Here is a 17,740-nt window from a genome sequence, read left to right on the forward strand (position 1 = left end):
ACCAAACAAGAAAACCAAAATGCATTCTTACTTTCTCGTATCCATAAACCCCACTGAGTTTATTGTCCCTTCAGGTTTTTTCCATCCAATCAGATACTTGCTGGTAGCACCCTGGCGAGGGTAGAAAGTCCTAGGACCAGATGAGGAAGAGGAGGAGGAGGAGAAAGAAGGTGCGAGCTGTGAAGAAGTAGCAGAATGAAGCTCTTCTTTAGGTGAACTTCTGGCACTGGTGAAAACAACAGGGCTCGCAGAGTGTCGTGAGCTCATGGTACTGCAAAAGAAGCATAGAGACAAAGCTTGCCTTAAATGTGTATGCAGGCATCTTGTGTAATCATTTTTAAAGCAGAACTCTGGAACACAAAATGTTACTCTTATCAATAGCACAGAGTAGAAAACCACTTTGCTCTTAATGGTCTTCCACCAGTGTTTTATTAAAAATATCTCACATAATAATGAAAACCTTCATAAGCAACCTCTAAGGACTGAACATATCACCCTCTTCCTTTGTAGACAGGAAATCCCAGGTATATGGCGGTTAGGCAGCTTAAAAGAAATACAAGAGATTATAGCTGAATTAACAGAAGAACTCAAGCCCAGTATCTCGTTGGAATTCCTGGCTGTAGAACACACAATATATTTTGAAGGAAGTTAAGCAACAGAGAACATCTCTTCAAGATGTCACAACAAATCAAAGAAGAAACGCATATATCTTTGGGAAGAGGACTTCTTGGACTTTGTCTGAAAGGCAGCTGCCATTGGCAAAATGGGCTCTTACAGAAATTGAGATGTTTTTGAGTGGGTTTCTAATTTGTACCACAATTTGCCTGGACAGAAAATGCTAAGGGTCAGGGTGACTAACTGCAGCTTATTGCATGGAAGAAGGAGGGGGGCTTTAGAAGGGAGCTAGTTTTTATTTATGCTGATATCAAAATCTCTGTGACTTGCATAATACCAGGAGCATTAGGGTTTAAGACAATATCTACTGTCACACCTTAAAAGGTCAGGCTTCTCTAACTATAGTTACAGCAAAACTTCATGCACAGACTTAGTACTGAAATATCATATCTTTTGAGACTAGTTTTCTATCAGTTCTCTATAGAACTTATGCACATTTTTCCCTATATCCAACGCTGCAAGGAAAGCATTTGAAACAGATGGTTTCAAGATGGTCTTGTGGTAAAGAGTAGTTTCTGACAGAGAAATAAAAATTAGCTGGAAGGCTGAATAAATTCATTGAATGATCTCTTCATTCTTAGCTTAATAACAAACTCTTCAATCCTCTTTTCATATTTTGATAAAATAATGCATTTTCATGTCTCTTTCTGTTACTGAAATAATTACAGAAAGTATTTAAGGTTAAATGTATGCCACCACCTGTGAAAATAATCTCATCTACATTTAGTTTTATAGAAGGCAGTTATCTAATCTATGCCACTTGTCTAGCTCTTGCTGTAGTCAATGGGGAGAAAAATATCACTAGGAGATGATTCTCCTCATCCTAAATTAGATGTCCCAGATAGACAGGGAGAATTATGATCTGCTCTCCACTGACAACAGATGGAGTCTAAAAAATTATCTTCAACTATACATTTCATTTTCAGATGGCTAAAGTTAAGCACCATGAATCCCAACAACGAAGTGTTAGAAGAATTTAATGAGGAGCTGAAGTGGATGGTAGTTTTCCCACCTCAAGTAGCACCAGCTCCTGCAGGCCATGCTTCCATGTAACGTACATGGGAATGGCTGTGCAGTCCCTCACATTAGAGGAAAGATGCATCTCCCCAGATGTATACAACTCAAATCACAATAATACAGATTTTAAAGATTTTTTTAAATATGTAAATTTGAAACGCCTTACAAAAAAAGGCAGAATTATTCCTACTCTGCAAATAATGAAACTGTATTTTCCCAATCTGGCCCCTACAGTTTGTTCCATCAGTCCCATATATCTGATGCTGCACATTATAACCTTTATATTTGTGATAGATGCAAGCAAACACATTTTATACCAAGGAAGCAGAGAAAAATAAGGTCTAGGGGGACCCCCCCCTTCTTTTTAAATGCAGAAAGAAAACTCCTACACATGTTGAGTAAACCCGTCCACCTGTGAGGCATCATCACTGCAAAGTTAAAACACCAAGATCTGCAGAAGATGTACATCTTAACAAGAACAGAACCCCATACATTTTCTTCAATTATTCCTCCCCCCCAAATACATGCCAGAACTGGAGAGGTCTTTTGTTTTTGTGTATATTCTAAAATTCTTTAATACCATCAGGTAGTTCTCAAGGAATTACTATTTGTGAGGAATAATTTCTTGATAGAAACTAATAATTCCTAGATAGGTTGAAAGTGTTTGATCCTCAATATTACTATACAGGTGTTGTAGCAAAGAGGGCAAAAAACAATGTTCAGAGTGCTCCAGATAAAATGAACACATAAAATGAATCTCTCTCTCTCCATTATTATTATATGTATTATAATAATATAAATGATAGGTAACATTTTATTGTAATATTTATTGTATCACATATTATATATTGCATATTATACATATTCTATTATATGAACATTACATATTATGCTATTTATTGTAATATATATTATGTATAATATATGCCAAGGGCAGCCAGGGCAGATGAGCAAGAAAATTAGCACACAGTTTTTAATATGCTTTTATTAAAGCATATTGGGTATTTTGAGCTGTAGTTTTCCAACACAGTATTTTGGGAGGATATTCTGCTGCTCCAGGAACTATGTGCTGAACTGTGGATATGACTGAAGCTTTTTTATCCTACAAGTTAACGCAAGCAAGTCAATACCATACTGACAGATAAAGAGATACTCTTGTTAACTGGGAGTATTTTTGGAGAGCAAAAGACTTTGGATAAATGCTATGTAAACTAAGCAGGAGCTGCAGCACTATGGTAGCAATGGCAAGTTACTGCAGGATTCAACCCCAGGAAGGAGGGAGAGGATTCCTACTACTGCAACAGACTCATGGACTAGCTTGATGGTATCTGAAAGGAATTCAGTACTCATTTTCTCAGGATAGAGAGGTAGCTTTTTGCCACTGTTGGTCCCCCACCTCCCAGTTTGATTATGGAGACAGCAAAGAATAAATTAAAAAACAAAACAAAACAATCTCAAAAAAACCCAACCCACCCTAAAACCTACAGGAACAAAGAACCCCCCCCCAGACACATGACAATCTGCAAAAAGAATTTCATATGAGCCATTCATAAAAGTATTTCACAATCATTAAGTATATTAAAAATATTATAAGTAATTAAAAATACATTGGATTGGAAGTATCAGTGCTTTTCCTTTAGGTTTTGATAAGAGAGAACCATAAGAAACCATATTGTTAAGGTCGAAATGAAAGTTTGATTTTTTTTTTTTTCCCTAGGAAATTCATGCCGTCAGTGCATATGGCTTCATTTAATGATATTCAGCTATAATGATTCTGTATAATTACTGCCCTACATAATGCAATTCTCTTCGGATGCTATGAGAAATCTGCACAATCATCAGGAAGGACTTTGGGAATGGGGGTGGAGAAGGAAAATAAAACTGAGCCAGAAGCATTGCTGTAAAAGTTAATCACTATAATTTACATTTTGCCACCAGTTCTCAGGTACAAGTTCTTTTATGCACCATCAAATGATCTGAACACTAATTATTGCTCCTGTCTTCTAAAGACACAAACACTCTAATTTGTGGTTATTTTCTTTTCTTTTGTCACTAAGTTATTTTTAGGGCTAAACTGCTTTTCTTCTTGCTTAAAATCCCAACTCCAGAGATGTTACAGACATTCTGGCATCCACAGGCAAAAGGTAAAAAGTGAGAAGTGATGAAGGATAACAATTTAGAAACTGATAGAGAAACACAACAATTAAGCTGTTCATTTCTCACTAAAAGCAGCTTGTTCAGAGTCATCTTTTATTCTCCCCTCTGCCACTTTTTTGAAGCATAAAGCTGTGGTTACATTTTTGAAGTGCCAGGTTAACCTGCCCTTGCCTCCTTCCCATGCCCTTGCTGTCCCTCTTATTGGGTCAGCCTAACTATTTGGGAGGCTGCAAAGTCAATGGGACGGGGGGACTGGTTGGACTGGAGGAAAAAAGCAAAAACAACACCACCAACAAAACACCAACAACTTTGTTTTAAGCTTCATTTTCCAGCTTAATCAGCTCGCTGAACCAGCTGTTGTGCCTGCACAACAGAGAGAGCGATGGAGAGCTGGGAGCAAATGGCTGGAGCTAGGCTCTCCTTGGGTCAGCCTGGCTGTTGAGTGTGTAACCACCAATTGAGAATGCCATGAGAAACAGTGAAAGCTTTTTCGCCTCGGCTGTGCCTTTGCATTATTCTGAGGTATCAAACACGTCTTCTAGTATCCACAAATTATAAAAGAATAGAGAAGGAATACAATTCGGTCTGTCTTTTCTCCTCCAGAATAAATGATGTGGGTGCAAGGATTGCAGTTTTCCCCAAGTGCCATGCCCCATGTGTTCTACAGATTGCTACTACTGCTCTTCTTTGCAAAGAGCTGCATTTTTTAAATCTATTTTTAAATGAAACAGAACAAAACTGTTGTATTTAGCAGAAAACCTAAAGAACCTTTATCTGGAAAATTCAACAACAGTCTGAAAAAACATGTAGAGAAACAAACCATTCCAGTATCATTAGAGAAATAACTTAGGGTAAGCCAAATAAACCAGAGAACATCCCATGTTTGGAGACATAATGTTATCATATAATAAATTATTAATGAGACAACATCTTAGACTAAGCCTGTAATCAAGTTGCAAAGAACATCCATGGAGGATAAAGATGAAAGGTGTCAGAGTATGTCTGCCCTGTGAAGATACAACGTTCTTTTTACCAAGTTTTCCTGGCCTTTTTACTCTTGCAAATGAATTAATCCTAATTTGGTGACCAGAGAAGTGGAAACCAGAACCTCAGATGTACAAACATATCATTCCCATTAGGCACACCTTTGAAATAAAGCTTCCAATAGTTATACACAAATTTTTCAAGCGTCTTTTAATCCTTTCCAAAAAATTCCTTCCAAATTGAAATGCTACTGGCTTCATCACAATCAGCATTTTGTGTAAGATTCTCACATTTACAACAGCTGCCAGTTACATGAAACAACATTTCATTCAGACAAGTACTGCAGGGCACTTGGTGAATTCTAATGAATACCAAGAAGAAATGCATATAAACATGCCTGTCTTAAAATAAAAGGTATAGCACTGTAGATAATCACCACATGGATTTTTACCTCCAAGAAAGGGGCATATGTTAAGGTAGCCTAAATTCTAACCAAATTCTTGTGCATAGAGTTTTCTGTCGACTTGCTCAAGTCCTTCACATATCCATACCTGCTACAAACACCAGACTCAAAGCATCGGATAGAATTTACACCAACTGAACACTAACTTTAGTGCCTAAAATGGCCTAAAGAGGCAGAAAATCAGAACTAGACCACCAATAACAGAATCTTTAGTCAAAATTATCATGAGAAAGCACAAGGAGACAGTTCACTACATTACAGTCTCTATGACAACCTCTATTTGCAGCTACTCTATCAGGAGCTGTTAAACTGACTGATAAACATCTAGCCTTGCCTAAATGTAGCCCTGCTCAAAAAGTTGAGCAAAAAATGTTTTAGACTTTCAGCCTATAGGTATTATAGCTACACACTCAAAACAGATGTCTTAGCAATAAAAATGCAAAAGTCAGCCTCTGCAAAGCCAATAATTTAAGATGATCACGTAGCTTCCTGAAAGAGTTTTCTTCTTTTTTTTTTTTTTGCTATGATATGGTATACTTTTTGGAAAACGGTAAGGAAAATGGTCTAAAATATCTTCTGCATCTAACAACTCTGCTTAACTTGTAAAGTAAGTGAGTATCTTTTGTCTAATGTGTTCAAGTACTTTAGTACTTTATATCTGTACTTGCTATCTGCATTTTTACAAATGGCAAAATTGAGGGAAAGAGGGAAGGTGACTGTAATATGTCTTATCCACAGACTGCAGGAGAATACATATTGAAATGCATATGCCAGCACTCCCAGCGACTTCTACTCCCAGCAGTTTGCTCTCAGTATTTGATCTTACAGATTCCTAGCAGATTTCCAGACAAAAAGATGGGGCGGGAAGAAGGGGAATGCAAAACATCTTAAACACCTACTTCTAAGATTAATAAAGAATCTTGCATCAAACAGTATTATTAAAATGGTCTGATCTCCCTTCTGATAAGCCTATGAACAGCAGCACTTGCAAGTTATTCCTTATAAACACATCATACAAAAGACTTATGTTAGTTTAATAGTAGTAGAAAGAAATGTTCTCCTTGATGCTCTTTAGCATTATATGCAGCAGCAGATGGAAAGACCAAAGGTAGTCTTAATTTTCAAGCATGCTACACACAGATCTTTCAAACCACTAGTTAAAACATGTATAAACCCTTCCTCAACACCCACTTGTCACTTTTGATAGGCTAGAGAGCGAAAAAGGGAAAATCAGTACAGAGGGGTCATCAATCTCATAACAGGTGAAAATTACCTTGTGTGTGAGACAGCATCACTAAGGCTATAAGCACTGTTCTCTCTTGTTAGAGGATTGGAGGCTGGTTGACTCTTGCTGTGAATATCCAGACTCAGTGAAGACTCAGCCTTTCGATCTATGTGGCTCTCTTTCTCTAATGTTCTGTCTGCAATGGAGACCACTTCACTGGAGCTGTGCCACAGTGGTGCCACTTTCTCCTTCGTTAGTCCTGTCCGGGGAGATGTTGCTGTTCCCAGAGAGGCAGTGCTGCCATGGCTAGGTCCATAGGAAGTGGTATCTATGCCACTGTCTGCAGAAGTCCCTTGAAGGTAGTTGTAGCTGTTCAGCTCTGATTCAGTGCGCTCTCCACTGTCATACCATTTCTCATCACTGTGAGCACTGGAGGCATTGCTGGAAAGCGTATTGCTGCTGGAATGGCTGGAGTAGTGGCTGTCAGACTACAGAAGAAACAATCCAAAAACACACCTGTAGGTTTATTTCAGAATTATGGCAACGCAGGTGGGAAGAAGAGGAGAAAAGGGTGACAAAAGTCACCACTGCACAATAGGATCGCTACTTTGAGGTATAGGATAGATACTTTGAGGAGACTACCTTAAACTCCAAAAATTTCATCCCAATTCACTGCACTGTTCTGGGTCTACATAAAAAGCTTTCATAAGGATTTGGAAGCCATGTCTTAACTATTCAGAGAAAGCCAGAGTTATTTACATTTTGTCCCCAAATATTTTACATAGTTTGCTTTCAAGTACAGTTCTGCTCAGCACAGCTCAAGGAAATCAGCTGTTTCTATTTCAACACGAGTTGTGCAGGCTTCAACTTGGTTTATAACTAGTATACTTGATATATTCCAATTTTTAAGAGACCAATGTTTAGAACATGAAACTCAGCTAATTCACAAAAAGTGTACATTATTTTAAGAATCCAATCACCTCTCAAAAGTTTAAAGCAGGATAAAACATCCACTGCTCTTCTTACCCTTTTGTATTATGTGTGTTTCCTCCTCAATAGAAGTGTCCTTTGCAAATGACCACTGAAATATCATTTAACTGTCTGAAATCATCTTCCAAGAAGACAGAATTGCAAGAAAAGAAGCTTTAATGCAATGCTCTGAAATTGTCCCTTCAGGGTATCCCAGTGTCTGGCTGACCTATGCATTCTGTCATTGGTGAGAGCCAGCCGCTATGAAGAAACTGAAAAAATTGAAAGTCTTCAATTCTAAAGTGGGCATTTGTGGAATAACTCATTATAGAGAGAAATTCTTGCCGTTCACTCATCATTATTTAGTGATCTACCTTTGAAGTATTTTTATCTCTCTGAATTTCTTAACTTTAGTTCCCATCTGAACAATTTATTGATGTTCTGATCATCTATATAATCTATAATGTCTGCACATGGAGGTTTAGCAAACACAACTCAGACAGGGGCAGAGATCCAGGCCAAATATCAAAGATGAGGTATTCTGTCTGATAGGTTCTGTTTTCATTGGAAAAGTGGGAAAGTAGAGAGTGGATATAGCCAGAGTAAGAAACCTTGTCATCCTCGGTTTCTCAATATACTAGAGCAAGAATTGACAGAAAAACAGGAGGAATATTAAGAAAGAAGATCTGGACTCCTAGATACCTCCAGTCAAAGAGCTACTGTTCTTCACTAGGGACTGTATCACTCTCCCTATCCATCTGTCTACATAATGAACATTAACAATGACTAAGTGAGAAGAATGCAAGCATGAGTATTTCCAGTGCTACTTTCTGAATGCAAGTTAATGACATATATTACACTGCTATATGTTCAAATATATCATATGCAAAACAGGTCAAGCCAAATAAAAATAGTTTGTGCTCCCAAGAGTATGAACATAGCTTTTTATTATTATTTTTTTTAATAAAAAAGGTGTGTTGTCATGAACTAACAACCTAAAAGCAAGAGGGCCAATTGTTTTGAAAAAAGAAAGCTGGTAAGCAGGAGCAAAGAACAAATAGCAACCAATGAAAGACTATTTCTTGCACCTAAATAAATGCAATTGATACTTTCAGCATAATCACGCAACACAATTCTATTTTAGCTAATTGTATAATTTAATAAAGAAACAAATGATTTGGTATAGTGGACAACAGTCTGAGTTTTTCTTTTTTTTTTTTTAATTCTAGTGACTTAAATGGTTTTCAAGACGTTTCTAACTTAATGAACATTACTGCATGAATCAGGAACTGGCAGTCACCAAAAAGGTGTGCATATCTAACTCTGTGGAAACAGATAGACAGTTTTCCATGTAGAAATTAAATGTACAAATAAAGCAAGAATGACTCTCTTCAGCAGGATTCCTGTGGACCTTTCAGAAAAACTCTTCCAAAAGGGTGCAAGATAGGTTATACTTAAAGGAAATGAGAGTTACACTAGATGAGCAAAGTTGAGAAAATACAAAAATGAAAGTAAAAGCAAGATGACCACTATCCTATTTCAACGCAGCAACTTTCTGAGTCTTGCCATATATAGTATATTTGTAAACTTCAAGTTTCACACATGAGATCTAGGAATAGCTATGGATTTGCAAAGGAAATTTACTGTAGGGGTAACCAAAACTCCTACAAACCCTCTACTTATGACAAGATCTGTTGATGAAAGATTGCTGTTCAACTGGCAACAAAAATTTGTTAACTAAAAATACTTTAAAAGGCTGTGGTTAGCTTCTGTAAGATGCAGAAAGTAACAGATCTGCTCTGCTGCTTCCTCCGTATTCTAAATAGGGAAGGTTTGAGTTTTCAGGGTTTGTTTGGTTTTGTTGTTGTTGTTGTAACTGACACTCCAAATATAACTTTGAACAACACTTTCTGTATCAAGAGCTGACAGGCTTATTTTGCAGGAGCAGGAGTAAAACATTAAATAATTTCTTTTTTTTGAAAAGTAACTTACATGACCCTGCTTATTTGGAGACAAATGAACCACAGGATCCTGTCTCATCAGTCTTCCACTGGGACTTTCTCTGAAGGCTGGCAGTACTTTTGATACTGCTGGGAGATGACACGTTGGTTCTGCAATATAGCATACAATGATGTACTGAAGCGTGTATGCAGTGTAACAAACTAAGAAACTGTGTAAACTAACTTTACACTAAAATTTGTCCCCACTACTACTATAAGCCAAAAACTTTGACTACCTAACAAGAAATTCATTCCAAATGAAAAATGTTTATCACGACAACACACAGGTGAGTAAGCAAGGGCTCATTCCTGCCTGGCATAAATCAGTAAGACTTCATGAAAAATCAGCAGGCACCACCCTGGCTTTTATCAGAACCACCTGAAAAGCATCATGCCCCAATTGTCTAAAAGGGCTGGATCACAACATTAAAACATAGGAATAATCATTTTCACAGTGTACAGACATTGTATCTCTACATGCACAGTGTCTGAGGACAAGTGATTTAAAAAATTCTTAAGATCCAGCTTTCCTTAAGTAGTATTCTACACAAGGCAGGACATTAACATCAAAAGTCTACAGTGATCACTTAAATGCATACATTTTTCTCCAATACAAGTACCACACATTTCTTGAGGTAAGCTAAGGTAAGCTAAGTATATACTTTTTAATTGAAGAAATATCTGTAGAAGACACAATATTCCCTTATAAATTGACAGCTGTGAATGTGGAAACTGTATAGATCTACAAAAGAAAGGAGTACTTATTAAACTAAACCAGGTACTGGTGGACTGAGTTCAAACCAGTCAGTCATCTTACGTGGGCACCCCTAAGAGGGCTCTATGCCAATTATGCTCATTTTTTCCCAGGACATAACTATGGGGGTTTAGAGGATGTTCAGGCCCAGCCTCTCAAGTAGTTATTTGACTTCTCAGAGCCAAAAGTCAGAATCTTTCTTAGTTGTATTTCTTTACATGGATCTTCTCTCCTAAGCTTATGGAATATTCTGCATTTATAAAATGCAGATTTTAAATAGTATATGCGCTTATGAACATCGAATACTTAACAATACCCATGGTAGCCAGCCATTCTGTAAAAACTTTCCCCAACACAGCTATGGTTTGTTAATCTTGATCTGCAGCATAACTTGCTTCTTAACCAAACTCACTTGATTCCCCTTGGCAAGTGATAACAAGCAGTGTTGGTGCACAAACAACACAAGTCTTCTGTAGCTAAGGCTGGGCCAGGAAGGAGTGTGTGTGCATGAACTGACTGCACCTCATGCCCTACTTACTTATTTACCTTGAGACAGAATATCTCAAGTGGAAATGTACTTATCTGGCAGTGAACCAAACTTTTACCTAGTTTCACCAGACTGGCAATAAAGTCTCCAGTCAGAGATGTGGCTTTCAATTGGGACTTTCTGAATGCAGGACAATATACAAGAGATAAAATACAGGATTATATGTCAGTATGCATTTCTCCACCTTTGACAAATGTTGGAGCCATCTTTTCTGCCACACAATTTTTCCTGCTCTTTTTAGGCTTATTTATTTATTTTGCTAATACAGTGAAATCTGACATTCCAGAACAGAATTTGCTGGCAGGTCTGTTCAGTGCCAGCACCAAAACACAACTGTTGGTCTGCAAAAGTAATGCTGAGCAAAAGATCAGTTTTACATGTGTCGTTACCATCACAACAGTATCAAAACATATGCGATTAAAAATCATTCTGTCAAAATGAGAACTGCAGATCAGTATAATCACAGCTTTTTATGTGAGAAGTAGTGCAGGGGGAGTTGTGAGGGAGGGACTGACAGATAGCTTCGATAAGCAGGCACAGCTCAGTGAGCTTCTGACAGTCCTGGAGCAAAGTATATCTCCAGAATCTGAACATCCCATTTTCTCTTACCGAACTCTTGCTGAACTCACTGAATGCTATTCTGCATTCAGTACTAGTCCATTTACATAGAAAAAGCAAAGAGCTGTGATGCAGTAAAACCATCATGTATACAGGCAAGGATGGAAAAAGCACAGTACTGTTTAACTTACAGTAATAAAGTTTGGGGGAAAAAAATCTAGCAATCTTGACCATGCTTATCATGTTGGATCAGCACTGTTTGTGGATAGGACAAAATTTCTGTTGGTGTCTATTGAGTGATATACGCTTAAGTCAGGCATGGTTGTAGGGAAAAGGTCTATGTGCAGAAACTCCAGATGAAGGCTTAACAATGCAAATCCTCAGTACCCAGCTGTTTTATGTAGTGAATACATTCTCTCAGCTGACAACTTAATTGCCAAGTGCAATGAAAATGTATACACTGGTGGAAAGCGATTCTACCAAGCTATAGATTTATTTCGCTATTTAAACTTTAATTGCATTTTTTCCATTTTGTACATGGTATTTTTACAGCTTCAACAATCAAACAATCAATTTGCATTTATATAGCATCTTTTGAAAGGGAGCATTGCAGGCACTTCAGACAAACTAAGGAAAAAATTAAACTAAGCCAAGCCACTGGGGAGTGCAGGTGAGGTCAAACAAGTCCTCAATAGCAAGACAAATTAATAAGTGTGTCTAACCAACCGCTTCTAAAAAGGACATAGTGTGCCAGAGTAAGAGCATTAAGGTAGATTTAGTCCCACAATCATGTCAGTTCTTCCATAGGTGATATTCACAGGTCTCAAGGACACAGAAGCTAGTATTTACTCAGAATCTAATTATTCATCCCGATGAACAAGGTTAACTTTCAAAGACATTGAAAACAGTGCTTAAGAGCATTCTCCCTCTCCATAGAAAAATGTATTGCCAAAGTCACCTTGCGGTTAGCACCACTTGCTCATTGTAAAAAAATTAATTACCTACCCATCTGGTCAGCGATACTATCCTCACTTCTTTGCCAGCTGGGTGTGGATTTGCCGCTACCACCTATATCTGTTTGCGTGCTCTGCCTGTCAATGGAAGCGGGGGATCTACGGCTCATTCCAAACCTGTTGTAACACCCCAAGAACAAAGCAGATAATGGTTTTAAATATGCAAAAATCTCACATAAGGGGAAAAGAGCACTTTTAAGAAAGCTGCCTGTGTCAAATAATATGGCACAGTAACGCATAGCACAACTGCTTGAGGGATTTCTAATGCTTTTCCTTTCAATATTTGTGATAGTTCTCAGGACCAATTTTGTAACTTTAATGCAGAAGATGCACAGCACAATTACAATTACTTTGTTCAGGAACATCTGGTTACAGTACACAACTCAGAAAGCAGACCGAACCATCCAGATATAAAGTTTTTAGTTTTCATTTACATAGATGTTTAAATAGAAAGGTGATCAGAGAGTTAAATGGTTACAGAAAATTGACCCAAAAGAACAAAACTTAAAAGTTTGGATAAAAGCCACAGAGGGGAATGAGGCATATTTACAGGGAGAGGATTTCAAGGATGGATCTTTTTTACTATCCCAATCTAGTCAAAGCGAGCATCAGGTTGGCGAGGACGATCCATGGCTCCCAATCACTTTCCTGGGGTTCTAAACAAAAGACTGCTCCTATCAGATCCTATCTAGGTGATGCAGACACACAGGTAAACACCACAAAAATGCATTTGGGGAAATATTACATTGCCAGATACTATAATTAAGACTTTATAAAGTTGACTGTATTGGCTAAGGATTCCCAAAATCTGGGAGGTATAAATTCTGTAAATTTTGAAGGTATGGGATCAGAAAATAATTTGAGTAGAATTGACTAATGCAAACTAAATACAGTCATAGGAAAGCAGTGAGACATGTACACTTGTTGCTGTAGAAAAAAAAGCATACAGAGCAAAAGAAAACGAGGCTGGATGGACTGTGGTTGTAAATCTTATTCTGTCCTCAGATGTATTTTGGAAAGCTCAATAAAGGTAAAGTAAACTCAAGGAGAACAATATAATTACAAAGGAGAGGCACAATGTCGCTGTGCCACTCTGAAGTCTACCTGAATTATATGCCTAAATTTGTAAGAATTACATCTATAATTCTGTATTGCATATGAATGCCTCATAAGTCTGTAAGAATTTTAGCTGGGTCCAGAATTAAGACACTAAACATTAAGAATCCTTAAAGGACAATGCATTTCTGACTATATTTATCCGATATGTCCTGAGGAAAGAAAAAAAACAACCCCCCCCCCCACATGCACAGAGCAATCCCCAAAAGAATTCCAACAAGCTAATATGTTCTGTATATCTCAAGGAGTTTCTCTAGCTCTAAGTACCTAACATAATAATTGCGGGGTGGGAGGGGTGGGGGAATAAAACCCAAACCATGCTTTCTGCTCACTCTAACTACAGGCCTCCCTCCTGTGCTCTAATGTGAAACGGACACCTGCCAAACCATCAGAACTAGCTCAATATGGTCACCCCATTTGAAAGTTCACATGCTTATTAACTGAAATGAAACCACCAAAGATCCAGAAGAACAAAATTACTCTCCCAGCTTTAAAGACAAGCAGCTGGAATATGTGTGTACAGGCAGCACAGATCCAAAATAACAAAATTTTGAACTCTGGCCTTCTAAATTTCACACAAATATGACCCTACTTTCCCTTTGCACATTGCTCCCTGGTATCAATCCAATACCAATTCAATAGGAGCATAAAAAAGAATAAGCATATAAAATTTTAAAAGCTGACTGATTCCTTAAACACTGATTTGAGGCAGTTTTCAAGCTTTAACCACTTGTAAAGTATATTGGAAAGAGTATCTTTCCATGATAAAATAATTAGAAGTTGGTATTTCAAAGAAAAAAGGCAAAAATCAAGGAAACCTTGGTGTGATTAAATTGTGCTGCATGAATATTTTACTTTCTATGCATTATCTTTTTACCTAAATCCATAATGTTCATATTTATGAAAAAAACAATTTTTCATATGAGGCTCATTTTATAGTGTGGAGGGATTTTTGTTTGGTAGCTGTTTTTTCAAGGCTGTGTGTTGTGAATGTTGTTTCATTCTAATTACTGCTCTACTAATTGAGAAACATGAAATTTCTTTGGTTTTTCTTTTTTACATTAAGTAGGCTATTTAAAAGTGTGAATAATCAGTAGGTGTGGTGCTATATTCTATGCTGCTTAAATATAGAGGCCTTCGGGGAGTGTGGGGAGGAACCCAGCAAATTTGAAGAGGAGATCAGTCTAACTTAAAAAAAAATTAATGATGTTTTAGGTATATGACCATAGGAAGAAACTATTTCAATGTTTTCTAATTTCACTTCTACTTTCTATTAACACTTATTACATATACATACCTTTAGGTAAACACAGGATGAGTATACGAAATACACATATATACATCAAGACCAATGTGGATACTCTTGAAGTCAGTGAAGTTTTTGCCTATGCCCAGCTCAGGATATGGACCAATAATCTAGAAGAAGCAGCAGTAACTGCTCTTATTGATGTCTGATAAAGGTCGGACTCACAGCCATGCTTCCAGTCATTTAAGTTTCACAAACCTTCCAGATCTGTCACATCATGCAACAAGAAAGAAATGTACACACAAATTATGCAGTTGAGTTTCCTGCATTTGGGAAATCTCAGGGATCGGCATACCCAGAGCACACTGGAGCCTCACCCCAGGAAGATTACCTTCAGGACCATGGTGCCCCCTTGGCCAGGTACCGACTCCAGCCACATCCTTCACTGCAGCTAGGGCTGCATCTCAGCAATTGAATGCTACAATCTTTCCCCTATTTTAACAATATGCACGGGTTAATCATTGACCAGCTCTATCTGGTACATCAGACACCACAAGAGGTGCTACACAGAGCTGCCCTGAACTTGGTCTCTCAGATGAATCCCAAGATGCACATGCCAACTGTAATGATTTTCTTAGTCATGTGACACTTCTGTGCATACTAAGGCAAGGGAAAGTTTCTTTCATAATTACATTTTTCATGCTTTCCCTCTAGCTTGGTAGAAAATGTTTGGAAAGTTTTAATAAAATATGATTCATGTGTATGAGAACAGTATGGGAGGCAAAGCATTCTTCCTATTTGAATAGAATGTTACAGCTGTATAACTGGAATTTAATAGGTGTTTTTTAAAAAAATCAGTGAGGATCAAACAAGATCAGGTATTAATTTTTTCATTATTCCACTAAAACAGCCTTTTACTGGACTGAATTACTAATCTTCAAAAACAGAAACTGTGTATGAAAGTTTTCTAGGACATTCTTTGCTGAACTTGCAAAATGCTCAGTGAAAAATGCTATATTGAACATATGTGCATAATTAACTTTAAAGATGGAAAAGGGCCGGGGAAGGGTGCTGGCATGCTCTGGGGCCAATTCAAAACGAAAACCCCAACGTGCATGAAAACCCCTTCCTAGCCAAGCAGTTATTGTTGTGAAGGTCTAAGGACATATGGTGGCAATATCTTTTTTAAACCAAATGACATAGTTGGAGAAGAGCAGACAAGATTTGTGGGAACACAAGCTGCTCTTCAGAATTCAAAACAACACATAAATGCTCCTGGCATGAATGAGCCTGAGAAGTGTGCAGTCTATAATGAGGTTAAGTGCTTTTTCCCAGATGCAGAGCTCTGGACACTCTTCCGTTTAGTTTCCTTACAGCACAGTTTAACAGGTTTAGAGCAAATCTCTTAGCATCAGTAGGACTTAAGCAGAAGCTTAACAATGGCCTGAACAGGGACAGTCTCATGAATCAAGGCCTTCATGAAGGTGTGCAGCAGGGAAGACAGTCTCTTCAGCAAACCTTAAACTCAGTGAAGGAGGACACAGGGAGGACAAATCTTCAGTGCCCTGGAGCAAGGAAAAACTCTCAGCAAAGCATTGTCTGGACTTGACACAGGGCAGTGTCCCTTTGCTGGAAACTAAACAGGCAAAAACAGTGTTTTGTACTAAGTAGTTCCTGACAACGATATTTACACTTGCTAATGATTTTTTTTAATAAAGAAAAGATGTTTCAACTTTATAGAATACTGAAAATGGAGTGGATTACACACAATGACCTGCAAAGTACTCAAGAAGGCTTCAAAGGGAAGCTTTGCAATGTGAACTATCAGCAGCTTTCCTCCCTTTCCTTTCTCTGTAGGGAGTATTTTGGACTGTGGTAGATGGCTCTCTTGCTGCCAATTATTTTTCTTTTCCTACTTAAAGATGTTTGATTTATTGCTGCTTTCAGTGTTCTCTGAAAATGATACAGATTTAATTTCCTTCCCTGTAAGTTGCCCCTTACGTTGAACAGCGGATCATTTCAGAGAGTTTACAGATTTCTGGAAAGTTGGAATACAGAGCTTAAATTAGGGTGACGTGTGATAGAGATGCTAGCTGAGTAATCTGTGGATTACTTAACACAATTGTGCCTACACATTTCAAGTCTTAGATGCACTCACCACTTTTTTACTTCAACTACCAGCACAGACTGCAAAGCCCCAAACCTATTACTGATTTTATTTTAGAATCCAAACCTGTGAAATGAAGCAATTTGCAACGTGAAACTGATACCTTTAATGAAGGTTTTCAAATACATCAAGATCCCTTTGCATAGTAACCTGAGCTCTGTCATAGACTAGGATCAGAGAGAGAGGTTAGGGTGCAAAGGGAGAAGGTGAAAGCAAGGGATTTTTCAGTCTGATTTTTTCAAGAAGCATGACAGTGAGATTTGAAAACAAACATTTTTTAATGCACATAAAGAACAGTTGGCAAGAGGCTGTGAGCACTCTTTGTAGTTTAACATACATTACAACAAATAGAACAGAGAACATACACACTGCCTAAAAAGAATATGAAAAAAATCTAGTGCCTACCCTTCTGGCATAGATTTTTGTCTGTATGTGCCCCCACCAGAGCCAGTCTCACTTGAGGATGATAAGTTGCTTGGAGAATTACGGCACTGTTGCGACCTCGCTAAGGCAATGGATGAAACTGTGACGTAGACATCAGAACCAGGAGACAACCTGTTTAGAGCAAAAAAAGCAGTCAAAGTCAGGGAGTTTGAACAGCAATATAGTGCAAAGCACGATGGACTATGTAAGGCACATCACCACATCAGCAGTCAACATGGCATCATGAAGACAGCAGAAAGTCAGTTGAAAGATCAGACATTTTCCCCCCTATTAATCTATTCCCCATGAAAACTGTCGAAAATCAGCTATACAAAGGTGGGGGGTAGGGGAGTAAATGGAGAGGGGCAAGTGGGGAGGGGGGATGGGAACAGCACACAGTAGGAGAACATACCATTTTCTAAGGTC

The 17,740-nt window shown here is 37.9% G+C and overlaps 1 protein-coding gene across 3 annotated transcripts in view; it reads right to left on the reverse strand.

Moving 5' to 3' along the window:
• Window positions 1-17,740, reverse strand: part of SIPA1L1 (signal induced proliferation associated 1 like 1) — an 82,730-nt gene that overhangs the window by 13,753 nt on the left and 51,237 nt on the right. For all 3 annotated transcript variants that reach the window (XR_001294930.2, XM_013959429.2, XM_013959428.2), the window contains exons 10-14: window positions 17,297-17,446; window positions 12,355-12,479; window positions 9,483-9,601; window positions 6,570-7,009; window positions 32-271 (exon numbers count right to left, since the gene is read on the reverse strand). Coding sequence is in view for 2 of the 3 variants with exons in the window: in XM_013959429.2 (XP_013814883.1) it covers window positions 32-271; window positions 6,570-7,009; window positions 9,483-9,601; window positions 12,355-12,479; window positions 17,297-17,446 (1,074 nt within the window). In the remaining variant the exon portion in view is untranslated. The remainder of the gene's footprint in view (window positions 1-31; window positions 272-6,569; window positions 7,010-9,482; window positions 9,602-12,354; window positions 12,480-17,296; window positions 17,447-17,740) is intronic.

The sequence above is a fragment of the Apteryx mantelli genome, chromosome 4 (assembly GCF_036417845.1).
Source record: "Apteryx mantelli isolate bAptMan1 chromosome 4, bAptMan1.hap1, whole genome shotgun sequence".
Classification (NCBI taxonomy): Eukaryota; Metazoa; Chordata; class Aves; order Apterygiformes; family Apterygidae; genus Apteryx; species Apteryx mantelli.